Raw genomic sequence first — 23,017 nt, 5'->3', positions numbered from 1 at the left:
CCCCACGCGCCAACTGCCCAGATTCCCCCCCAGGGCCGCCCCGCAAGGCTGCCCCACGCACCAACAGGCCAGATCCCCATCCCCCCGCCCAGGGCCACCCCACTCGCTCCGCAGCTCCTCCCATAATGGCCCTCCCTGAACCCCAGCCGTGCAGGAGGGACCCCCAGGAGGGTTCATTCCTCTGTAAGAGGCCCCCGTAGCCAGCAGCGGGGAGGGGGATCCCAGCCCAGGCACCCCAGGGGCGCTGAGCCCCCTGCACCGGTGGGGAGGGGGGAGTTGTACTTACAGGTGGACCCTTCGGGCCTCGGAAACCGTTGGGGCCCTGCGGCCCCTGGGGGCCCTGGGAGAGCAGGAGAACAGCTGTGAGCACAAGGGGGACAGCACCCAGACCCCCCTCAATTCCCCTCTCCCACAGCCCTCCAGGACCCCTGTACTCCTCCCACTCCCCTTAGCCCCCCAGGACCCCTGTACCCCCCTTCCCCCGAGCCCCACAGAGGCCCTGTTCCCCTGGGTGGCTGTCCTGCCCCAGGGCAGGGGGTCGGTGGGGGATCCCCCATGCCCACAGACACTGGCCAGCCCGTGGGGTCCCTGCTCAGACTCACCTTCTCCCCCACGGCTCCGGGGGCCCCGTCATGGCTGGCGTCGCCCTGGGGACAGAGAACCAGGCTGAGGGCGGCCAGCCCCCGCTCGGGGACGGGGACCCTGCGCCAGGGCAGCAGGGATGGGCGCCGGGTAGGGGTGAGTCAAGGGGACGGGGGCGAGGCAGGGCCTGTGTGGGGGGCGGACCAGGGGGCGGGATGCCTGGCAGGGATGTCAGGTGAGGAAGATGGGGGGCACTGGGGGCCACCGGGTACTGTGGAGGCACGGGGCAGAGGGAGGGCACTGGGTATGGGGGGCAGAGGTCAATGGGGGGATGGCAGGGAACTGGGCTCGGTCCCCAGCGCCCCATGGAGTGGGGCCAGGGTGCTGTACCCACGGAGGGGGGGGCATTGGGCAAGGGGGGTCTGGCTAATATCCGGAGGGTGGAGATGGACGGACGGACGGACGGAGTGGGTGGGGCTGGCGCGGTGCAGCCAGACCCTGAGCTACCTTCGGTCCCGGCTTCCCCGTCGGCCCCGTCTGGCCTCGCTCCCCTGGCAGGCCCTGGGCAGAGAGAGGGAGAGCGGGATGAGCGGGTGCAAGGCGGGGCGGGCTGCCCGAGACCAGGACCTGGCGGGTGGGGGGCACCGGGGCCTGCTCAGTGCTGGCTGGGGGGGGCTCTGGGGCCCCGCTGGGGCCGGTCACTGGGGGGGGGCTCTGGGGCCCAGCTGGGGCCGGTCACTGGGGGGGGGCTCTGGGGCCCAGCTGGGGCCGGTCACTGGGGGGGGGCTCTGGGGCGCAGCTGGGGCCGGTCACTGGGGGGGGCTCTGGGGCCCAGCTGAGGCCGGTCACTCGGGGGGGGGCTCTGGGGCCCAGCTGGGGCCGGTCACTGGGAGAGGGCTCTGGGGCCCAGCCGGGGTCGGTCACTGGGAGGGGGCTCTGGGGCCCAGCCGGGGCCGGTCACTGGGGGGGGGGCTCTGGGGCCCAGCTGAGGCCGGTCACTTGGGGGGGGCTCTGGGGCCCAGCCGGGGCCGGTCACTTGGGGGGGGCTCTGGGGCGCAGCTGGGGCTAGTCACTGGGGGGGGGGCGGCTCTGGGGCCCAGCCGGGGCCAGTCACTAGAGTATGGGGGGAGTCAGGGCTGGTAGCTGGGGAACATGGGGGCTGTCACTGGGGGACAGAGCTGACTCTTTGGCCTGTCCCCCCAGGCGCTGTGGGGGGCCAGGGGTGTCTGGGGCCGCTCACCGGAGGTCCACGCTGTCCTGCCTGCCCGGCCTGGCCAGCCTTGCCCTGCGAGGGGAGAACAAAACGGTAGCGTGGGCGAAATACTGTGCGTGGTGCTGCCCTGCCCCACGGGATCACACGCCACGTGCCCCATGCACGCCGGCCCTGCACATGCGGAAGGGCCAGCTGCCCCCGTGCAATCACCTATGAGACTCTTGTAATATATAGATCAAGCCAGCGCATGCCTCAGTTTCCCTGGTGCGGCTGGCACAGGGCTGCTGGCTCACAGGGTGGTCCTGCCATGCTGGGCGAGGGGTGTCAGTCCCTGGACCGCGCTGCCCGGAGGTCGCAGGGGGCTGCAGGCCCAGAGCTCGGGCCGAAGGGACGTGGGTTTCCCACAGAGGGAGCGGGCCACCCGGGGGCTTGGCTCAGGGATGGAGCCTCCCGGAGGCTGTTCCATCCCGTGGGTCCGTGACACGCCCCGGCTGACACGCGGGTGACGGCGCCAGGACACGGCACACGTGACGCGTCTCTCCCAGCGCCCGCCGGCGAGGGACCCGGACCCAAGGGGGGCACGCACACACCCAGGCCGTGGGCGCCCGGCTGGGAGGGACAGGGAGGGTGGCCGAGCGTAGGGCCCACGGGGCGGGGACTCAGAGCTCCAGGCTTCCGCCCCTGGCCCTGCCGCCCGCTCCCGGCGTGGCCTCTGGCCTCAGTGTCCCCAGCTGCTGCTGCCCGCCTGCCAGGGGCGCGTGGGGCAGGGGCCCCGCTCACTCACCCGCTTTCCTTTCTCCCCTGCGAGCCCCAGGGGGCCCAGGAAGCCGGCAGAGCCCTGCGGGAGAGAGCACGGGTTAGGGGGGCGAAGCCGGGGGGCCTGGGCCCCCCTCCCAGGTCCCAGCCTCCTGCCCCCCACTTACCTTGGGGCCCTGGCGCCCAGGGTAGCCCGGCAGGCCTGGCACGCCCAGCTTGCCCTGCAGCGAGAGAGAGCGGAGCTGAGAGGCGGCAGGACCCCCAGCCGGACGCGGGGGCGGGGGGACGGGGACGCACTTACCTTCTCCCCCGCCGGGCCGGAGGCGCCTGCCTCCCCCACGGGGCCCAGCTGGCCCTTCAGCCCCTCGGGGCCGTCCTCCCCCCGCGGCCCCAGCAGCCCCGCGTTGCCCTGCAACGGAGAGAGAGACGCCCCCCGGCACAGGGATACCGCGGCGTTAGGGGGGGGACTGCCCCTGTGCCACCCCCTTCACCTTCTGGCCCGGAGCCCCCCTCCTGCCCCCCCAATCCCCGCCCCTCCCCCTTCTGCCCCACGGCCAGAGCCCCGCCTGCCCCTCCCTCCTCCCGCCCCACACCCAGAGCCCAACCCCCTCTCCCGGGTCCCTGCCCCACTGCCCAGCTCTGCCAGGCCCAGCCGACAGACAGTGTCCAACAATTTACGGTGATTTGTGCAGTCAGCCCCCCAGTTCCCCCTCAGGAGGGGCCCCACTCACCCTGTCACCCTTGTGGCCCATGTCACCCTTGAAGCCGGGGAATCCGTCTTCTCCCTGGACAGAGACATGGGTCAGGCCGGGTGGGGCCAACCCCGAAACCCGGGGGGGTCCCCTTCTCGTAGTGAACTGGGAGCTCGGCCCCCTGAACGATCAACATAGGGGATGCCCAAAGGTCCCCCAGCCCCCTGCCAACCCAGCCCTGCCCCCCCAACCCTGCCGGTGCCCCTCACTCCCGACCCGCAGCCCCCTGCTAGCCCAGCCCTACTCGCCCAGCTCTGCCGGTGCCCCTCACTCCCGACCCGGAGCCCCCTGCCAGCTCGGCCCTGGGCCCCCCCAGACCTGCCGGTGCCCCTCACTCCTGACCCGCAGCCCCCTGCTAGCCCGGCCCTGCCCCCCCAGCCCTGCCGGTGCCCCTCACTCCTGACCCGCAGCCCCTGCTAGCCCAGCCCTGCCGGTGCACCTCACTCCCGACCCGCAGCCCCCTGCTAGCCCAGCCCTGCACCCCCAGCCCTGCCGGTGCCCCTCACTCCTGACCCGCAGCCCCCTGCTAGCCCAGACCCGCGCCCCCAGCCCTGCTGGTGCCCCTCACTCCTGACCCGCAGCCCCTGCTAGCCTGGCCCCAGCCCATGACTCCCCCCTGCAGGCCCCACTCCCGCAGTGGGACATGTCACCTGGCAGGTCTCAGCTGGTGTGTTCCCCACCGCCCCCCCCATCCTTACCTTCTCCCCTTTGCTTCCCTTCAGGCCCCTGGCTCCGAAGGCCCCCTGCAGAGACACGGGGGGAGGGGGTCAGAGCAGGACTCTGGGCCCCAAACACTCTGGAGGCAGCCAGCGCCCCCCGTGCCCCCCACTGGCGTCGGGCTGGAGGCCCTGGGGCACGTGTGGGGAGAGGCCCCGGGGGGTTGCCAGAGTCACACGCGGAGGCGTTGGCATGGCAGGGGGCAGCTCCTGTCTGGGCTCTGACCCTGCCGTGGGGCTGGCCTGGCTGACGGCCCCGGGGTGGGGGAAGGGAGGCCTTCGCTGGGGCACAGCTGAGCACTGGGGGCAGGACCCACCTTGACCCCGCGGGTGCCTGGGTAGCCAACGGGTCCCACGGTGCCGGCTGGACCCTAGGGAGAGAGAGCGTCAGACACCCCAGCCCTGCTCCCCATGGGCCCCACCCCCCACGGAAACGACACCCCCCCCACGAACCCTCCCCACAGGCCCCACCTCCGGTACGACCCCCCCACAGCCCTCACGCCCTGCACGACCCCCTCATGGGCTCCATGGGCCCTGCCCCCCACGGAAACGACACCCCCCCCTCACGAACCCTCCCCACAGGCCCCACCTCCGGTACGACACCCCCACAGCCCTCACGCCCTGCACGACCCCCTCATGGGTTCCATGGGCCCTGCCCCCCAAGGGCACCGCCAGGATGGGGCTGTGGCCCTGGGGCGTGCGGCTGCTTTGCCTGCTCCCCATGTGCCCCTGATGGGGGGCAGCCCAGCCCCAGGGGCTCTGTACCTGGAGCCCTTTCTCCCCCGCCGGCCCCTCTCTGCCAGGGTGACCCTGCAAGGAAGCACAAGAGACACGGGCAGGTTAGCGCCAGGCTGGGCTCCGGGGCCCCCAGCAGCCCCACCCCGGCCGCTATCCAGCTCACTGGCTGCAGGGGATAGAAGAGGAGGGGATGGGAGGTGCCCAGAGGGATGGGGGGTGCTGGGGGGCGTGTGCCCGGGGGGATGTGCCGCGGGAGGGGGCACATGCTGTAGTCCGCCTGTGTGTTTGCCCCGGGGGGGGTGTTCCCGGGGGGGACACACGTACCAGCGGGGGGGATGCATGTGTGCCCAGGGTGGGGGGGGGACATGCTGTGGTCTGTCTGTGTGTTTGTTCCTGGGGAGTGGGGGGAATGTGCCAGGCAAAGCCCAGGCCTGTGTCGGAGCCCCCAGCCCCTCCGCCGACCCCTGCCCTCCGGAGCCTGGCGTCCCCAGTACTTACGGGGGGCCCGTCAGCGCCGGCCACGCCCTGCATGCCCCGCTTCCCCAGCGGGCCCTGCGCGGAGAAAGGACACGTCACGGGGGCGCCTACCTCAGATCCTGCCGCCCCCACTCGCAGCCGCCGTGGGGCCTGGCCGTGGGGCACAGCCCCCCAGGGCCCCGGCAGCCCTGGCCTCCCACACCGGCCCTGCAACGGGCACCCCACTGAGCCATCGCTCCATGCCCCCAACCCTGCAGTGGGGGTCCCAGGAGGCCCCACATATGCTCCAGAGCAGCCCCATGGCCTCCCCACACTCACCTTCTCCCCCGGCATCCCGATGGGCCCCTGGGGGCCAGGCAGGCCCTGGCGGAGAGAACAGAGATGGGTCACAGGAGGACGGTGTACGGTCCCCCCTGCACACACCCCGGACCCCCCCGCCACACCCCAGGCCCCTACCCCCCCAGCATCCCCACCCCCCAAGCCCACACCCCTGCCTCAGTCCCATCCCCCAGCCTGTCCCCTGACCCCACCCCCATCACACGCGCCACCCTGGACCCCAGCCCCCCTGCGGCCAGGCCCCCATCTCTGGCCCACACCTCCAGTGGGACTGGCTGGGGGGTGGGAAGCACTGGCCGACCATGCCCACTATTAGCGAAGGGGGGCAGGGGGAGCAATCCGGCCTCGCCCCATTGGCCCACATTTGGCCCCCGTGCGAGCGACGGACATACCTGGGGTCCCGGGGTTCCCTGCTGCCCGGGGGGGCCCGGCTCCCCCTGGATCCCCTGGGGAGAGAGCAGCATCCGTGAGACATGGGCACAGGCCGCCCCCACCCCCACCCTGCCCAGCTGCCAGGGCAAGGCGCTTCAAGTCCAGCTGGGGGGGCCCCCCACAACCACCCCCCAGCCCCTTCTACCTCCCAGAGCCCCCCAACATCCCTCAGCCCCCGGCACCTCTAGGGTCGGCCCCGCCCGCTCTCACCACGTTGCCCTTGGGCCCAGGCACGCCGTCCATGCCGCTCACGCCCTGCGGGGGGAGGGGAGAGCATCAGTGGGGGGCAACAAACACGGGGGGGGGGGGCACATTGACAGGACTCGTACCGGCTGTCCTGGGGGGCCAGGGAGGCCACGGGAGCCGACCAAGCCGCGCACGCCCTATGGCCGAAGAAAGAGACGTTAGACTGCCTGAGAATACCAGGCCCCCACCCCCTGCTTGACCCCACCAGAGCCTACTCCCCTCCCACAGCCAGAGAGGGAACCCAGGAGTCCTGGCTCCCAGCTTCCCCTGCTCTAACCACTAGCCCCCACCCCCTCCCAGAGCCAGGGAGAGAACCCAGGAGTCCTGGCTCCCAGCCCGCTCTGCTCAACCCCGCCAGAGCCCACCCCCTCCCACAGCCAGGGAGCGAACCCAGGAGTCCTGCCCCCACCCCCGCCAGTGCCAGTGTGGGGTACTCACGGGCTCCCCGGGCTGCCCCCTGGGTCCTGCCGGGCCGCCCGAGCCCTAGGAGAGAGAGAGCAGAGCTGAGGGGGGCCGTGCTGGGTCTGGCAGTGCCCGTGCCCCCTTCCCCGCCTGGGGCCCTTACCTTGGCTCCGTTCTCTCCTGGGGGGCCCGCTGGCCCTGGCTTCCCCACGTCCCCCTGCGGGAGAGAGAGTGCGAGGTGAGGCCTGTGGGGCCAGGCGGGGGGGGGCGCTCACAGCTGCCCCGTGGGGCCAGGAATGGGGGGTCGGGGCCCTGTGTTCACAGCTGCCCCGTGGGGCTGGGCGGGGGGCTCACACTTACCTTGTGACCCTTCTCGCCCGGCAGCCCCGGGAGCCCATCGAAGCCCCTGTCGCCCTACGGGTGCAGGGGGGAGGTCATTAGCCATGCAGGCCCAGTTGGGAGTGGGGCAGGGACCAGGCCCAGCACACGGGGTGTGAAGGGGGCCACAGACACCCCCTGCCCCACCCCAGAGGGCTTCGCTCCCTGCCACGGTCCCTCAGCCAGCCCCTTATCTCCTCGCTTGCCCCCTTCCCACCCTTCCCCCTTCCCCCCCCCACATCATCCACTCACCCCATCGTCCCCTGCCAGACTGAGCTCCAGCTGCAAAGCCCTTGGAAATGAGGCCGTGCAGGACCCGGGGGCCGCAGAGTTGCCTCTTTATGTCAGAGCGGGGGAAACTGAGGCGCCAGAGGGGAAGAGACTCACCAGCCACACAGCAAGGGGGTTTGTGGCAAGGCTGGGAACAGAACCAGGGCTCCTGGCCCCACCCCCCACAACCCACCAGTTGCTCCCCTCCCGGAGCTGGAGATAGAACCCAGGAGTCCTGACTCCCAGCCCCCCCCAATCCCCCCGCCAGGGACCTCAATCCAGCCACAGACCTTGGGTCCGGTGTCCCCTGGGAGGCCCCGGGCACCGTCCGCCCCAGAGCGACCCTGCAAAACATGTCAAGGGTGTGAGAGGCCCGCTCTGCAGGCTGGACCGGCTAAAGGGGGCCGGTTCGGGGCCGGCTGTGGGGGCGTTGGGAGGCTCACAGGGGGGGTGTCTGGGACGTCGATAGGGACTGACGCCACCTCGGGGCCGGGCTGCCAGAGCCTGTGGAACAAAGCACCGGCTGGGCTGAGCTCTCGGGGGACCAGGGGGGCTGAGGACCCCCAGTGCGGGGCTCAGCCCCTGACGCGGCCCCCCGGGGTGGCACCGTGGCTGCAGGTCACCTGGCCCCTGAGGACAGTTCAAAGCTCCCAGCGGGGTCCCAGGGCCCAATGCAGACACGACCAGACCTGGTGAATAACCAGCTGGGCCGTGGCTCTGTGCCAGGGAAGGGGCGGGCCCCCGGGGCCCCATCCTTAGGGGAGGGCTGGCAGAACAGAGGCCCCAGGAGCCTGGTGCTTGTTCGGAGCCCGGGGGGGAGCAAGGCTGTGGGCTTCCCTTGTCGACGACACGTTTACCCCCAGAGCCCGAGGGCTGGGCGGGATCCGGGGGTCCCCAGGGGCCAAAGCGAAGCCGGGTGGCCGGGGCAGAGCCTGCTCCAGAGGGCCGGGGCCGGGTCTCGGTGGGACCCCAGCGCGAGAGCACGGCCCCGCTGCTCCGAGCTGTGACCAGGCCGTGGGGGACCCGCCAGGCCGCCCTTGCTGGGCCAGGGCAGGGATCGGGGCCCCACCGCGAGTCGCCGACGGGCAGGAGCCAGGGGCAGGGACGGGGTCACTGAGGAGGGGGCCGGGGGCGCACGGGGCGGGCCGGGGGGTGAGGGGCACGGAGCAGAGGTGTTGGGGCAGGAACTCTGTCGTTTTACTGCCCCAGGGGAGGGTGCTGCATTGCCAGGTGCCCTGGACCGGGCGGGAGGGGGGCAGCCCCCCAGGGCACCCCCCAGACTGTGCCCCCACTCACCCGTTTGCCCCCTTTCCCCGGCGGGCCGGGTGGGCCCTGCATCCCTCGCGGACCCTGCGGGAGAAAGAAGGGCTGACGGCTCCACCGGACACCCCCAGCTGGGCCCCCCCCCGGTCTTGTGCCACCTGCACCCCCCATCAGGCCCCACCCCCCTACCCCCCCACCGGGCCCCACTCTTCCCCCCTGAGCTGGGCCCTTAACCTCCCTCCATCCAGACTCTGCACCCCACTGGGCCCCACACTGGCCCCCAGCCTGCTCCACACACCCATCCCAGCCGGCCCCGGCACTGACCACCCCCCACCCAAACCTGCCCCAAACCCCGTCCCCCCCAGCCGGCTGGGCACAGGGGCCATGCGCTGCTTAGCACCCCCGCCCCACGGCACAGGGAGCCCCCTGGCCTCCCTGCGGTCCCCCGGCTCACCTGAGGCCCCATGTCTCCCGAGTCCCCTTTCAGGCCGGGATTCCCAGGGAGACCCTACAAAAAACAAAGGAGAAAATCCACAGTGCGCCGGGGTGGGGGGGAGGAACGGTGGGCAGGGGGAGGAGGTGATGGTCCCAAGGTCAGAGTCACTGGCAGGGGAAAGGCTACATCCTGGCTCAGCCCCCCCACTGGCCCCCCACATCCCATTCCCTGCCCCCCGAGCTGCCTCCTCCCCACGTCCCATTTCCTGCCTCCCAGGCCGGCCCACCCAGCCCTTGGGGGTCACTTTACATCCCAGAAATAAACCCCACGACACCCCCCTACCCGATGCTGCCCCCCCTTCCCCTGGTGCCCCCCCAGCCGCACCACTCACCAGGGGGCCCGGCCGGCCGGTCAAGCCCATGGGGCCCGGGGGTCCCTTCATGGAGAGCTGGAAGAGAAGGAGCCCGGTGAGGTGGGGGCAGAGGCGGGCCCCGGCGAGCGGGCGGGGGCCTGGGTGCGGATCCCGGCGCGGGCGCAAGGCCTGGCCTTACCTTGGCCTGCTGCAGGACAGCCTGTGCCTGTACCTCCTGGAAGGACACGGTGGGGCCCTTGGGCGAGTCGCTGCCGAACTGGAACTGGGGGGGACGGGCAGCGCCCGGGTCAGAGCCAGGGCAGGGAGCGGCTGGGCCCCCCTCTGGGGCACCAACCCCCTGCCCCCCGCCTGCGCACCAGCCCCCCAGAGAGAGCGGGGAATGGCCCGCTCCCCCCCACCTGGGCACCAGCCCCCCCAGCCCTACCTGAAGAGTGGGGACCAGACTGCCCCCCTCGATGGACACCAGCCCCCCAGCCAGTCTCAGCACCCCACAACCCCCCCAGCCCGTCCTGCCCCGCGCAGCCCACGGCGACCCCCCCCACCTACCGGCAGCATGATCATGGTCCCCGGAGGCCCCCGGCCCCCGTCGGCTCCCGGCAGCCCCGGCCGCCCCGCAGGGCCCTGTGGGGGAGGGAAGGAGCCCCCCGTCAATCAGCGGGCGGTGCAGGCAGGGACTCGCAGCCCCCGCGGCGGGGAGCATGCCGCCCATTCCTGAGCCCCCCTGCCCCCCTGCAGCCTCAGACAGGGCCCCCTCCCCCGGCGCCGCGGCTGCTTACCTGCTCACCGGGGTCGCCCGGCAGCCCCGCCGGCCCCACCGGCCCTGGGGGGCCCATCTCGCCCTGCCAGAGACACAGAGGAACCTCAGCCACTGCAGAGACCCAGCGAGCCCCCCCGCTCCCGTCTAGCCCCCCGCCCGCCAGCCCCTGCTCCCCCCGGTCCCCACTCCCCGCAGCGTGGGGTCCTTACCGCTGGGCCCGGGGCTCCCGGCAGCCCTTCGAATCGCCGGCCCTAGGGGGAGAAGAACCAGTTAGGGCAGCGCGTCCTGACCCCCCGACTGGGGATCCGGCCCCTCGTGCAGCCCCAGCGCCCGGCAGGATTGAACCCATGGTCCCCGGAGCTGGGCGAGCCCCCGCCCAGTGCCCCCCACCCTGCCGCTCGCTCCCCAGGGCCGGTCAGCCGGACGGGGCCCATTGGGGGCCCCCCACAGCCTGGTTCCCCTTGGCCACGGCCCCCCCCCCACAGCCCGACCTGGCCAGGGGCCAGTCCCACCCCACCCCTGGCCCGGCTGGCTCCGCTGCAGGACGAGGCACCCTGGGGAGGGTCCCCCCAAGACGGCTCTGCCCTGGGCTGCACTGGTACTCACGGGCTCGATGGTGGCTGGCTCCCCCTTCTCCCCCTTCCGGCTGGCTTCCTGCAAGGGACGCATGGGTCAGGGTGACACAGGCGGCAAACAGCCCCAGCCCCCCACGCCCAGCCACTGCAACCCCCCCTCACTGCCCGGCTTCCCAAGCCTGCCCCACAGGGGGAGGGCGCCACCCCCCTGCCTCCCGCAGGCCTAGCTCTAGGCTAGCGGCTGGTTACGGGAGGCCCCAAGGAGAAGCCCAGATGGCCGACACTCCACCCTCCCCGGCGCTTTGTCCCCCCAGTGCCTAGTCCCCCCTGGCGCCCCGTCCCCCCCTGGCACCCCATCCCCCGATTCCCACCCGTGCCCCTTCCCACCCACACCCCGGCACCCTGTCTACACCAGCACCCTGTCCCCCCCTGGCCTCCCGTCCCCCCATTGCCGCCCGCACCCCATCCCGTTCGTACCCGGGCAGCCTGGCCCAGGGCTTCCCGTCGCTCGGCAGGGCCGTAGCGCTCCAGGCTGGCGTCGTGGCCCAGGGGCTCCCCGTCGTCGTACTCCTCATACTCCCTCAGGGCGTAGTCAGGGGGCTCGGTGCTGTTGGCCCCGGGGTCCCCATCCGCCCCGATCCCGTGCTCCTCTCCCAGATCCTGCAGGCGAGGGGGGGAAGCCGGGGTCACTGGCGTTTGCCAGGGGTGAGAGCTGTGTGCCCCACTGCATCCCTCCAGCCCCCTCCCCAGCCACGGTACCTCATAGGCCTCAGGCAGGTTCGGGCTGATGGTCACGGTGCTGGCAGGGGTGGTCCTGGGCAGTGGGGTGACGTGCTCCGCCCCAGATGGGGTCGCCTCCAGGGTAGGAGCTGCTTGGGTCAGGGCCTCCTCAAAGGGCAGTGGAGAGAAAACAGGGCATTAGAGGAGAAAAGACAGTGGCCAGGACGGCCCCACCCTGGGCATGGCCCACCAGGCAAGAGGGACTGGCAGGGGGGCGGCAAGGGGAGGTAGCTGGGGGGCAGCCAAGGGGGTAATTGGGGGGGCAGGGGCACCTCCTGCTGTGGGGAGCATTGTACCCTCCCAGGTGCTGCGGGGGCTTGGTGCCAGGTGCAGGATCCAACCGGGGGCTGCAACAGCCAACGGCTCCCGGAGCCAGGGAGGGAACCCCCCGCGCCCTCCCCGCCAGGCGTGACTCATGGCTCCGCTCCTGCCCCGACCCACATCTGCCAGCTGCAGCCTTGGCCCCAGCCCGGGGAGGGGGGCTCGTTCCCTGTCCCAGCCCTCAGCCCTCCCATTCCCGGGGGCGCAGCTCAGACATTACTCTGCCCAGAAGGGTCCAAGGCGTGTGGAGAAAGTGCCCCCCGGCCCCCGCCCCCCAGCTCTCCACCCCAGCGCCCAGCTCCCCTGCCCCACGCCCCCAGCCTGGGAGCTGGGCTGCCCGGCTGGCTCTATCCCCAGCCGGTCTTTAGGGAAGCCAGGAGCAAGCCGGAGATGGAGGGGGGAGCAGGGGTGGGTCTGTCCCAGGACCCCTGGCTACCCAGACTCCCCACGTTACCCCCTGGCTGAGTCTCCCCCTGCCCAGGGCTTGGCCAGGGGCTCACGGCCCGAGTGCAGGTCCAGGGGGCACAGAGGCTGAATCGTACCCGAGCAGGGTCTGGGGCTGGAGGTGGCTGCGGTGCCTAGTGGGAGGGGCCTGGGCCGGAGGGGGAGATGGAGCGGGGGGGCAGGGGGCAGGTGGGTAAAGTGTTGGGGGGTGGCGGGAGGGATGGATGGATGGACGGACGCACAGACAGAGCTCTCTCCTCTCGCCCACCCCCTTGCCCCAGCCCGTGGCCTGGCTCTGGGTCTCCCCGGGGCTGCGCTGGGCCCGGGGCGTGTGTGGGGCCCGGGGGGCAGAGCTGGGTTAGCCAGCGGCAGGATTCGGCTCAGGCCGTGGCGGGTTAGTCGCTCTCTCTACCTGGCCCGGCCCCACGGTGGGCGCGGTGTCCCGCTGCTCTGCCAGCTCCTTGTTCCTCTTCTTCTTGCCCTTGCCCCTGCGTTTGCCCTTCCCTTTGCCCTTCCTGCCCTTGCTCCGGGCGGGGGCAGCCGGGGGCTCCGGCCCGCTCTGCGCGGGGCAGGACAGGGGCGACCAGAGAACGGGGGAGAGACAGAGAGGGGCGTGAGAGACCTGCAGGTGCACACAGCCCCCCGGCTGGCGTGGGCAACCCCCACACTGGCGGGGGGGGGAGGCCCGGGCGTCTGGGGGCTCCCAGGCTCTGGCACCGTCCGTTCCCGTCCGGCTACACCCGAGCGCTCGCGGGGGCCGGCCGTGGGGCCTGGTCGGGCCGTCACAGCAGGGCCGGCCCCTCCCCGGCTTGGGAGCGCTGCGGGCAGGGGGCTCCCACGCCGAGCCGGGCAGCGGGCAGCACAGGACTCGTCTCACGGCGGCGCGAGCCGCGTGGGGCGAAGGACCCTGCTGCCCAAGACACGCAGGGCTGCTCTGTCAGGGTGGGGTCGGCTGCCCCAGGGGCGCGTTCCCAGGCTCCGGCCGTGACTCATCCCGAGCCCGGATCCAGACCCCCCAGCCGCTGACGCAGGCTCCGGCCGTGCCAAGCCCAGCTGGGCATATCCTGGCACCCGCGGGCGCACCTGGCCTCCTGGAGCCGGGCCGAGCAGCTCAGCGGGGCGGGGAAGGCGGGGGGCACCTACCTCCTCGGGGTCCAGGCCCTGCAGGGCGTAGGGCAGCGGCATGTCGCACCCGGGCATGTAGGTCTCGCAGTAGTGCAGGGCTGCCCGTGGGTCCGGGGAGATTAGCAGCTGCTGGATGTCGCCCTGGCGGGGGGAGGCGAAACGGGCTGAGTGGGGGCTGAGGCATTGTGGGGTGAGCCCGCTGGGGGGCCCCACGTGCACCAGGCATGGCCACCCGTGCGCGCTCCGTGGGCCTGGCCCCTGCCCCCCTCCAGCTGGCACCCATGTCCGAGGCCTGCCCCCCCCCAGCCCAGCTCACCGGCCCCTCCTGGGCCCGGGCCAGCGGCCGCAGCTGTGAGGAGCTGGCTGGGATCCGGCCCAGGCGGGGCGGGGGGAGCGGGCAGGTGTTTCCGAACGCGCAGCGTGAGGGGGCTGGCGCGGGGCCTGGGCGCTGCTGGCATCAGCACAAGCCAAGAGCCGCATCCCTCAGGGCCTCGCTGTCGGCTCGTTAGAGCCTCGTTGGGGGGGGGGGGGGGGGCTGCTGGGGACCGGGGAAGACAGGACGCCAGGGGGATGGGCACGGCCTGCCAAGCGGGGATCTGTGAGGAGAACTGCACAGGTGCCTGTAACCACCGCCGACGCCCCCTCAGACCCCCAAGTACCCAGACACCCCCAGAGCCAAATGGGACCCCCGCTCCCGCCCCCTCCCCCCGCAACCCCTTCGCTCCTGGCCATGGGCCCCACAGCCCTGGGGAGAGACGCACCCCTCACACATACAGCCCTGCGGGGGCCTGTCTGACCCGCTGGGACGCACTGGCTGGGGGCAGCCCCCCAACCCCTCCCAGCTTCCACCGCTCAGCTCCCCATGGAGCCGCCGGTCACCTGTGGGGCTTGGACGCAGCCCTGGGGCAGCCCCACCGGGACCGGGGAGCTGCGCGCACATTCCTGGTGGGGGCGTGGGAAATGGGACCAGATGGGCCCGGCCCCCCCAGCAGGCGGATGGGGGGCGCCCTGGGAACATTCCTCCCAGCCCGGCCGCCCCCACGTTCCCAGGGAGATCGGCTTCACCCGCCGGGCGCAGCCAGCAGCCAGCGCGCACCGGCCAGCACGGGGCATCTGGGACTAGACAGAGGGGGACCGCCGGGGTCAGCCCAGGTCTCCCGGCTCCCCAGCCCCTCTGTCCAGCTGCAGCTGCCAGAAAAGAGGGGCCCCACCCAGGTCCAGGCCCTGCCTTTGTCTCCCGCAGCCTCTCCCCGGGCCAGCCCCTTGGGGGCAGTGCTGGGGGCCCTGGGGGGGTGCAGGGCTGCGGGTGGCCCCCGGGGCAGAGCCGTGAGCTGTGGCCTGGTCCAGCCCCTCTCCAGCCCTGCCCTGGGGAGCCCCCAGGGGCCCGACTCCAGGACAAGCCCGGCCTTGTTCCCAGCCGCCCCCAGCCCGGCTCCCCGGCATCAATGGGGCCTTCTCCGTGGCCCCTGACATTTGCCGCTGGCAGCCGCAGCCGGCAGGAATGTGGGGGGTGGCAGGGCCTGGGGGCAGCTCTCGGCCCTGCTGCCGCAGCTCCCGGCTCCTCGGGGTGCAGCCCCACCCAGCTCCAAGGCCCTGCCCCCACACAGGAGGGCCTGGATAAGCCCCCCCGCCCCCCCACACTGGGGAGAATGGCAAACTGAACCCTGCCCCGGTCCAGCCCCCCCAGGGGGGCAGACTGCAGACACAGCCGGGGGGGTGTCCCTGAGCAGGGTGCCAGGACCTGGCATAGCAAGGGGGGTGCCAGGCTCCCACCACAGCAGGCCCGGCCTGACCCACAACACGCAGCCCCCCGGCACCAGGACAAAGGGCCGGTACGCAGGGCAGGGGCTCCCCACCGCCCCCCCCAGCCTGCCCCTGACTCGCCCCCGACCCGGCTGGGAGCTGCCAGGCTGCGCAAAGCACCCAGCCCCCCCAGGAGCCGCGCACCCCCCAGCGCGGCCCCCCCGGTGCAGACCCACCTGGAAAACCTCCTTGTCCAGCAGCCGGGCCCCCAGCAGGGTGACGCCAGCGGTGCTGACGACGGGCCGCGGGCCACGCTCCAGGGGCAGCGTCACGGGCGCCTCGCAGTCCACGAGCAGGGCCACGCTGGCCCCCTCCACGCGCAGTGCCACGCGGTGCCACCTGCAGGGGCTGAGCGTCACGGGCCGGGCCGGGAGCCCGGACGCCTGGGTTCCCTCCCCGGCTCCGGGAGGGGAGTGGGGCCCTGTGGTTAGAGTGCAGGGGGGGCCGGGAGCCCGGACGCCTGGGTTCTCTCCCCGGCTCCGGGAGGGGAGTGGGGCCCTGTGGTTAGAGTGCAGGGGGGGCGGGGAGCCCGGACGCCTGGGTTCCCTCCCCGGCTCCGGGAGGGGAGTGGGGCCCTGTGGTTAGAGTGCAGGGGGGGGCCGGGAGCCCAGACGCCTGGGTTCTCTCCCCGGCTCCGGGAGGGGAGTGGGGCCCTGTGGTTAGAGTGCGGGGGGGGGCGGGGAGCCCGGACGCCTGGGTTCCCTCCCCGGCTCCGGGAGGGGAGTGGGGCCCTGTGGTTAGAGTGCAGGGGGGGGCCGGGAGCCCGGACGCCTGGGTTCTCTCCCCGGCTCCGGGAGGGGAGTGGGGCCCTGTGGTTAGAGTGCAGGGGGGGGCCGGGAGCCCGGACGCCTGGGTTCCCTCCCCGGCTCCGGGAGGGGAGTGGGGCCCTGTGGTTAGAGTGCAGGGGGGGCCGGGAGCCCGGACGCCTGGGTTCCCTCCCCGGCTCCGGGAGGGGAGTGGGGCCCTGTGGTTAGAGTGCAGGGGGGGCCGGGAGCCCGGACGCCTGGGTTCCCTCCCCGGCTCCGGGAGGGGAGTGGGGCCCTGTGGTTAGAGTGCGGGGGGGGCGGGGAGCCCGGACGCCTGGGTTCTCTCCCCGGCTCTACCCTGAGTCGCACAGGGCAGCCCCGGTCCCGGCACTCACTTGCCATCGGCCAGGCTGACCCTGCTGAAGAGTGGGTATTGCTCGGGCGCCGGCTGCCCGGTCTGGTCCTCGTACAGGAAGACGGGCGAGCGGCCGATCTCCACACCCAGCTGCTGCACCCCGCGCTCGTCGTACAGCGACAGCAGGAAGGCCTGGCTGCCCCGCCGGGCCCGCAGCGTCGCCAGGATGGAGAAATCCTCAGGGAAGGGGCCATCTGGGGTAGAGACCAGGCGTGGGGCTGAGCCCCGGCCCCGTGCCCACGGCGCCCCTGGACCCAGAGCCTCCCTGCCCGGAGCCTCCCCACACCCAGCACACCCGGGCCCGTATCCGCCCCACAGAACAGTCCCATAGCCAGTGCCCCTCAGCCCCTGTGCTGGCAGCCAGCGCCCCTCAGCCCCGCCCCACAGCCCCTGTGCCCACAACCCCACCCCACAGCCCCACGCTGCAACCCCTGTGCCCACAGCCAGCGCCCCTCAGCCCCGCCCCATAGCCCCTGTGCCCACAGCCAGCGCCCCTCAGCCCCGCCCCATAGCCCCTGTGCCCACAGCCAGCGCCCCTCTGCCCCGCTCCATAGCCCCTGTGCCCACAGTCAGCGCCCCTCAGCCCTACCCCATAGCCCCTGTGCCCACAGCCAGCGCCCCTCAGCCCTGCCCCATAGCCCCTGTGCCCACAGTCAGTGCCCCTCAGCCCTACCCCATAGCCCGTGCCCACAGCCAGCGCCCCTCAGCCCCGCCCCATAGCCCCTGTGCCCACAGCCAGCGCCCCTCTGCCCCGCTCCATAGCCCCTGTGCCCACAGTCAGCGCCCCTCAGCCCTACCCCATAGCCCCTGTGCCCACAGCCAGTGCCCCTCAGCCCTGCCCCATAGCCCCTGTGCCCACAGCCAGCGCCCCTCAGCCCTGCCCCATAGCCCCTGTGCCCACAGCCAGCACTCCTCTGCCCCGCTCCATAGCCCCTGTGCCCACAGCCAGCGCCCCTCAGCCCTGCCCCATAGCCCCTGTGCCCACAGCCAGCACCCCTCTGCCCCGCTCCATAGCTCCTGTGCCCACAGCCAGCGCCCCTCAGCCCTGCCCCATAGCCCCTGTGCCCACAGCCAGCGCCCCCTGCCCCGCCCCATAGCCCCTGTGCCCACAACCAGCGCCCCTCAGCCCTGCCCCATAGCCCCTGTGCCCACAGCCAGCGCCCCCTGCCCCGCCCCATAGCCCCTGTGCCCACAACCAGCGCCCCTCAGCCCTGCCCCATAGCCCCTGTGCCCACAGCCAGTGCGCCTCTGCCCCACCCCGGCGCCCCTACCTGGGAAGAGCTGGCGGGTGGGGGCGCTGAGCTGGGTGCTGTTCTCCAGGCGGAAGGCGAAGTCGCTCTCCTCGGCCCCGCGCCGCTGGGGGCAGATCCCGGCCGCGATGGAGATGCCGTCCCTGCCGACCCGCACCCCCAGTGCCCGCAACACATCCACCGGCTCGGCTATGGAGCAAGGGGGAGGCAGGGTCACAGTCCAGGGTCCCCCCCGCCCCTGGGCTCCCCCCCCCGGCACCAGGGTCGCCCCCGGGTCACCCCCGGGTCACCCCCCCACACCGGGGTCACCCCCCCTCCGCACCAGGGTCACCCCCCCGCACTGGGGTCACCCCAGACAGTCAGCCAGTCTCAGTCTGGACTCACGTCAGGCCCTGCACAATCAGCTCCCAGAATGCCTTGCTCACCCAGCCTGGGGTGAGTCCCCCCACCCAGTGCCTCAGTTTCCCCCATCCTGGGGGTGCTGCCAAGGCGGAACCTGCCCGGAGCCAGGCAGCTGTGTGGCCCCAACACCCCGTCCCCACCCTATGGCCGTGATTCCTTCCCCTCATTCCTCCGCCCCCACCTGGAAGGCACCGCTGGGGCTTGTCTCCCCATGGGGCATGGAGCTGCGCTGCCCCCATTTCCCGGGGGGCCATGGCTGCTCTGAGGCAGAGTGGGGCAGTGAGGGGGCAAGTGACACCTGGGGACGCCCTCCCTGCCCCCTTCCCAGTCCCACTCCCCCCGCAGGTCGGAGCAGAGGGGCTGGGTGAGAGCAGCCACCCTCCCTCCCATTTCCCACAGACTCTTGGGGCAGGGACGGGGACCCCACTCCCAGCAATGAGATCATGGCCAGCCCCCCCAGCATCCACCCGCAGACCTGGCACCTCAGGGGTTAATCTCAGAGCGGGGGGGGGAAGACACTATAATGGGGGGGTCGGATTTGCATCAGAGAGAGAGAGAGAGTGGCCCCCTCTGCCCTGGGGCAGCCCCACCCCTCCCCACTCGCCTGGTGGAGGGGCCTGTCTGGACCCGCTGGGGGAGGGGTGCCTGCTGCAGGGGCCGGGGGGCAGGGGGGTGGGCCAGGTCTTCTGCTAAGCAACCAGCCTGGGGCAGAGCCGGCCGGCCAGACAGATGGGGCTGGGACGCCTGGCTTGTGGGTCAGACCCACCGAATGGGGCCGGGGTGGCTCTGTGCCCTGCTGGCTGTGAGCGAGGGGAACCAGCGCCCCACGTCCGCCCACTCCGGAGGCTCAGCCCAGCCCACGGGGCTCGGCTGAGAATCGGGCCCGGGCGGCTCCGTCTCCCAGGCTCTGTTGACCCCAGCGCTCGGTTCCCATTTCCTGCCGGGAGCTCCCAGAGGAGCTGCCCTCGGTCTCCAGGCCCCAGCAAGGGGGGCTGCGTGCCCCCCCCCCCCCGGCTCGGATCACGGGCTACAGCAAGCCGGTGGGGTAAGGGGCTGCCCCTCAGCTGTCACCTCCTGGTGCCCTGTGACCCTCCCTGCATCCCCTGCTCGACTCTTGGGGCAGGGACGGGGACCCCACTCCCAGCAATGAGATCATGGCCTACACCCAGGCCCCCACCCAGCCACAGCCCCCACCATCCAGGACAACAGATCTGGGGGGGGCAGAGACCCCCCCAAGCCAGGGACAGGCACAGGGCTGGGCTAGCAGGGGTTGCAGGTCAGGACTGGGGGGCACCGGCAGAGTTGCGGGGGGGCAGGGAGGCCAGGGCTGGGCTAGCAGGGGCTGCGGGTCAGGACTGGGGGGCACCGGCAGAGCTGGGGGGGAGCCCTGGCCAGGAGGCAACTCGGGGTATGTGCAGGCCCTGGGAGGGAGCAGGGCTGGTCGCTCGGCCTTGGAGGCTGCGCTGTGGGTGGTCTCTGGCCGTGGGTCCGGCCCTGTCCCTCTCCAGCCCTCGGGCTGCACAGAGCCCAGGCCTCGCCTCCTTCGACCCCAATCCCCGCCTGCTCCCCAGCCCACCCGCCAGCACCAGCAGCCCGGGTGCAATGGGGGGGGGGGCAGAACCCAGTAGCAGCTGCAGGTGACCCTGGCGGCTCCCGCTTGGCGTCAGCCCCCGGCTCTGCACCCCAGGAGCCGCAGGGGTCCCTGGCCCAGGCCCCAGCACGGAGCGTCCAGGGACCCTGGCAGGATGCAGCCAACTCAGACCCCCCCATGCCCAGCCGGAGGCTCCTGCTCCGGCCCTGCCAGCCTGGGCCCTGGCCAGGAACTCACAGGAAGGAGCCGCCCAGCCCTGCCAGCCCCGGCCCCTCCCACCCCACGGCCCGGCGGGATCAGTTCTCCGGCTCACAGGGGGCCTGGCCCAGCTGGGACTCCGACCCCTCCGCATTCCCCAGCCGCGGCCCCGGGGCAGCACCGCCCTCGGTCTGCAGGTGCGGCAGGGCCCCGCTTGCCAGAGAGCTGGACCCCCCAGGCAACGTGCCTGCCCCCCGCCTGGTACAGATCTGCACGGCCGGGACACGGCACCATCTGGGGGGTTCCCGGCCTGGCCCCGTGTGTCTCGCACCCCCGCCCCCAGGCCAGAAATCGAGCCTTGTCCCTGGGGGTGGGCGGACGGACCGGGGGGGGGTGCCCAAGCCACCTGTGGGGCGACCCTGCCGTCCATGGGCCATCCCAGCTCAGCTCCCCCTGCTGCTGGGGGCTGCCATGGGGGGCTGGCTCCAGCTGTCTCTGCCGTGGGGCCCAGCCAACCCCCAGGTGCCAGCTGACTCACCCGGACTCATCGTGGCACCTGTCAGGCCCCCCCATTCCCTCCAGCTGGGGGTGCCAGTGAGAGAATCTGGGGCGGAGAAGTTCCCGCCCATCCCTGCCGGGAGCCCCCCTTGCCGGGCAGTGCCAACGGGCCGAGGCCAGAGGCACTGGCTGGCCCCATGCCCAGGCTGGTCACGCTCCCTGCCAGATACTGCTAAGGCCCCCAACAAGGGCCTGCCCCTGCCAGCCAGGCTGCCCCCCAACAACCTGGGGCCACTCCCTGCCCCAGGTGTGGGGGGTGGAGCCCTCCTTGGTGCTCTGTCCACGGTGCTGAACGTGGCCCGGCAGGCTAGGCCCCACTCCCCCCAGGGCCAGGGGGAGGACCCAGGAGTCCTGGCTCCCAGCCCTCCTCCCCGCCCCGCTCCAACCCTCATCCCCTCCCCGAGCCATGGGGCAGTGGGTAAATGGGCCTTGGCCCATCTCTAGGGCTTCTGTGGCTCCAGCACGGGGCCAGGCCCCCAGCAGGGCCCCTCAGGCAGCCCCCCAGCACCTTGAGCCCAGGGGGGAGGGCAGAGTCCAGCCCAGCAGGTTCCCCAGCCCGTACCTCTCGCTCAGCCCGGTTGCTGCTGCCCACCGGAGCCTGGGAGGTAGTCCAGGGACATGGTGTGGGGGCAGGAGGAGAGGGGGCAGAGCCCTGGGGGCTGGACCCCCGGGGCGTCTGGTTCTGCTGGGGGAGACAGAGGAGCTGGGGCCATGACACTCCCGCTGCCCTTAGGTGCTTGACTGGGGCGAGCTGGGGCTTAGGGGTCTGGCTCTGGGAGAGCTGGGGTCTGGGTAGGGCCTGGGGGCACAGGGATGGGGGGAGCTGGTTTGGGCAGAGCTGGGGTCTGGGTAGGGGCCTGGGGGCACAGGGATGGGGGGAGCTGGTTCGGGGAGAGCTGGGGTCTGGGTAGGGGCCTGGGGGCACAGGGATGGGGGGAGCTGGTTCGGGGAGAGCTGGGGTCTGGGTAGGGGCCTGGGGGCACAGGGATGGGGGGAGCTGGTTCGGGGAGAGCTGGGGTCTGGGTAGGGGCCTGGGGGCACAGGGATGGGGGGAGCTGGTTCGGGGAGAGCTGGGGTCTGGGTAGGGGCCTGGGGTCACAGGGATGGGAGTGGGGAGCTGGCTTGGGGGGAGAGTGGGGGCTGGGCCTGCCCCGATCTCTCCCCACCACACGCCCACCCATTGCGCATTCCCCCTAATTGTTTTCAATCAAAGCACATTTTGACCTGAGTCTCCCGGGCGAAGCCTCAGCCAGAATTGCCCCCCGGCGGCTGGGGCAGCCCCGCAATGGGGCAGGGGATGGGGGGCCCAGGCGTGTGTCTGTGTCACAGTGTGCGACTGGCCCAGGCGGGTGTGTTTTGCCTCCCGCTTTTCAGCGGCGGGGGGGGCGACAGAACGTGCAGCCGGGGTGGGGGGGCTGCACAGCGTGTGGGTGGGAGACAACATCAGCTTGTGTAAATGTGTGCACGGAGGGGATAAACGTGTGTGTCACTATGGACAGCTGTGGGGGGTGCAGGCGTGTGTGGGGAGAACCCCCAGCCCCCTCCCAGCCTGTCCAGCACCCCCCATCTCAGAGCTCCCTCCCAGGCCCGGTGGGTGCGGCTCTGCCCCCTTGGTGGCCTGCCTGCCGCGCTCCCAGCTGGGGCACCCTGCACCCCCTCTCCTGGTGACGCTGGCTGGCCTGGCCCCTGAGCCCCGCTGCCCTGGGACCCCCCCCCCGAACCCCCCTGCCCTGGGACCCCCCCCTCCTGAGCCCACTGCCCTGGGACCCCCCCCCGAACCCCCCTGCCCTGGGACCCCCCCCTCCTGAGCCCACTGCCCTGGGACCCCCCCCCCGAACCCCCCTGCCCTGGGACCCCCCCCTCCTGAGCCCACTGCCCTGGGACCCCCCCCCAAGCCCCGCTGCCCTGGGACCCCCGTACCCACCGTTACCTGCCCGCGCCCGGGGCGGGCCGCGCAGCAGGGCCAGCAGGAGCAGGAGCGTGACCCTGGAGGGACCCCGTGCACCCGGACGGCTTTTCGCCATCCTCAGCGCTGGCTCGGCCCAGCTCCCCAGCCGCTCACGGCTCCAATCCCAGCCGGGCGGCTCCCTGTGCAGACTCGCCCCAGCCCCACGGAGAGACTGGGAGCGAGAGCCCTGCCCAGCCCTGCCCGGTCCAATTCCCCTCCCCTCTTCCCTCCTCCCCGGCCCTGCCCGGTCCTATTCCCCTCCCCTCTTCCCTCCTCCCCCGTTCCCCTCCCCTCTTCCCTCCTCCCCGGCCCTGCCCGGCCCAATTCCCCTCCCCTCTTCCCTCCTCCCCCGTTCCCCTCCCCTCTTCCCTCCTCCCCGGCCCTGCCCGGTCCAATTCCCCTCCCCTCTTCCCTCCTCCCCGGCCCTGCCCGGCCCAATTCCCCTCCCCTCTTCCCTCCTCCCTGGCCCTGCCCGGTCCTATTCCCCTCCCCTCTTCCCTCCTCCCCCGTTCCCCTCCCCTCTTCCCTCCTCCCTGGCCCTGCCCGGTCCAATTCCCCTCCCCTCTTCCCTCCTCCCCTCTTCCCCTCCTGCCCAACCCTATTCCCCTCCCCTCCCCTCCCTTCCCCTCCCCTCTTCCCTCCTCCCCTATTCCCCTCCCCTGCCCTGCCCGGTCCTATTCCCCTCCCCTCCTCTCCCCTCCCCTGTTCCCTCCCCTCCCTCTGGGTCCCCAGGG

The 23,017-nt window shown here is 72.5% G+C and overlaps 1 protein-coding gene across 4 annotated transcripts in view; it reads right to left on the bottom strand.

Moving 5' to 3' along the window:
- The window catches only part of COL5A3 (collagen type V alpha 3 chain), a 47,574-nt gene extending 25,094 nt beyond the window's left edge, over positions 1 to 22,480 (bottom strand). Inside the window, exons 1-36 of one of the 4 annotated variants that reach the window (XM_075121496.1) lie at positions 22,266 to 22,480; positions 17,608 to 17,775; positions 16,317 to 16,530; positions 15,352 to 15,514; positions 13,391 to 13,513; positions 12,660 to 12,806; positions 11,462 to 11,590; positions 11,180 to 11,362; positions 10,734 to 10,781; positions 10,337 to 10,378; positions 10,147 to 10,209; positions 9,917 to 9,991; positions 9,549 to 9,632; positions 9,389 to 9,445; positions 9,016 to 9,069; positions 8,595 to 8,648; positions 7,589 to 7,642; positions 7,011 to 7,064; positions 6,814 to 6,867; positions 6,687 to 6,731; positions 6,332 to 6,385; positions 6,213 to 6,257; positions 5,963 to 6,016; positions 5,553 to 5,597; positions 5,256 to 5,309; positions 4,785 to 4,829; positions 4,337 to 4,390; positions 4,002 to 4,046; positions 3,283 to 3,336; positions 2,853 to 2,960; positions 2,719 to 2,772; positions 2,580 to 2,633; positions 1,823 to 1,867; positions 1,090 to 1,143; positions 603 to 647; positions 287 to 340 (exon numbers count right to left, since the gene is read on the bottom strand). In XM_075121496.1, coding sequence (XP_074977597.1) covers positions 287 to 340; positions 603 to 647; positions 1,090 to 1,143; positions 1,823 to 1,867; positions 2,580 to 2,633; positions 2,719 to 2,772; positions 2,853 to 2,960; positions 3,283 to 3,336; positions 4,002 to 4,046; positions 4,337 to 4,390; positions 4,785 to 4,829; positions 5,256 to 5,309; positions 5,553 to 5,597; positions 5,963 to 6,016; positions 6,213 to 6,257; positions 6,332 to 6,385; positions 6,687 to 6,731; positions 6,814 to 6,867; positions 7,011 to 7,064; positions 7,589 to 7,642; positions 8,595 to 8,648; positions 9,016 to 9,069; positions 9,389 to 9,445; positions 9,549 to 9,632; positions 9,917 to 9,991; positions 10,147 to 10,209; positions 10,337 to 10,378; positions 10,734 to 10,781; positions 11,180 to 11,362; positions 11,462 to 11,590; positions 12,660 to 12,806; positions 13,391 to 13,513; positions 15,352 to 15,514; positions 16,317 to 16,530; positions 17,608 to 17,775; positions 22,266 to 22,359 — 2,769 coding nt within the window. In that variant the 5' untranslated portion in view covers positions 22,360 to 22,480. Of the gene's footprint in view, positions 1 to 286; positions 341 to 602; positions 648 to 1,089; positions 1,144 to 1,822; positions 1,868 to 2,579; positions 2,634 to 2,718; positions 2,773 to 2,852; positions 2,961 to 3,282; positions 3,337 to 4,001; positions 4,047 to 4,336; positions 4,391 to 4,784; positions 4,830 to 5,255; positions 5,310 to 5,552; positions 5,598 to 5,962; positions 6,017 to 6,212; positions 6,258 to 6,331; positions 6,386 to 6,686; positions 6,732 to 6,813; positions 6,868 to 7,010; positions 7,065 to 7,588; positions 7,643 to 8,594; positions 8,649 to 9,015; positions 9,070 to 9,388; positions 9,446 to 9,548; positions 9,633 to 9,916; positions 9,992 to 10,146; positions 10,210 to 10,336; positions 10,379 to 10,733; positions 10,782 to 11,179; positions 11,363 to 11,461; positions 11,591 to 12,659; positions 12,807 to 13,390; positions 13,514 to 15,351; positions 15,515 to 16,316; positions 16,531 to 17,607; positions 17,776 to 22,259 lie in introns of all 4 variants that reach the window. The other 3 variants (XM_075121494.1, XM_075121495.1, XM_075121497.1) reach the window with 3 other exon arrangements.
- Positions 22,481 to 23,017: the final 537 nt, after the last annotated feature.

The sequence above is a fragment of the Caretta caretta genome, chromosome 20, assembly GCF_965140235.1.
Source record: "Caretta caretta isolate rCarCar2 chromosome 20, rCarCar1.hap1, whole genome shotgun sequence".
Lineage (NCBI taxonomy): Eukaryota > Metazoa > Chordata > Testudines > Cheloniidae > Caretta > Caretta caretta.
This window is presented reverse-complemented; position numbering and strand designations above follow the sequence as displayed.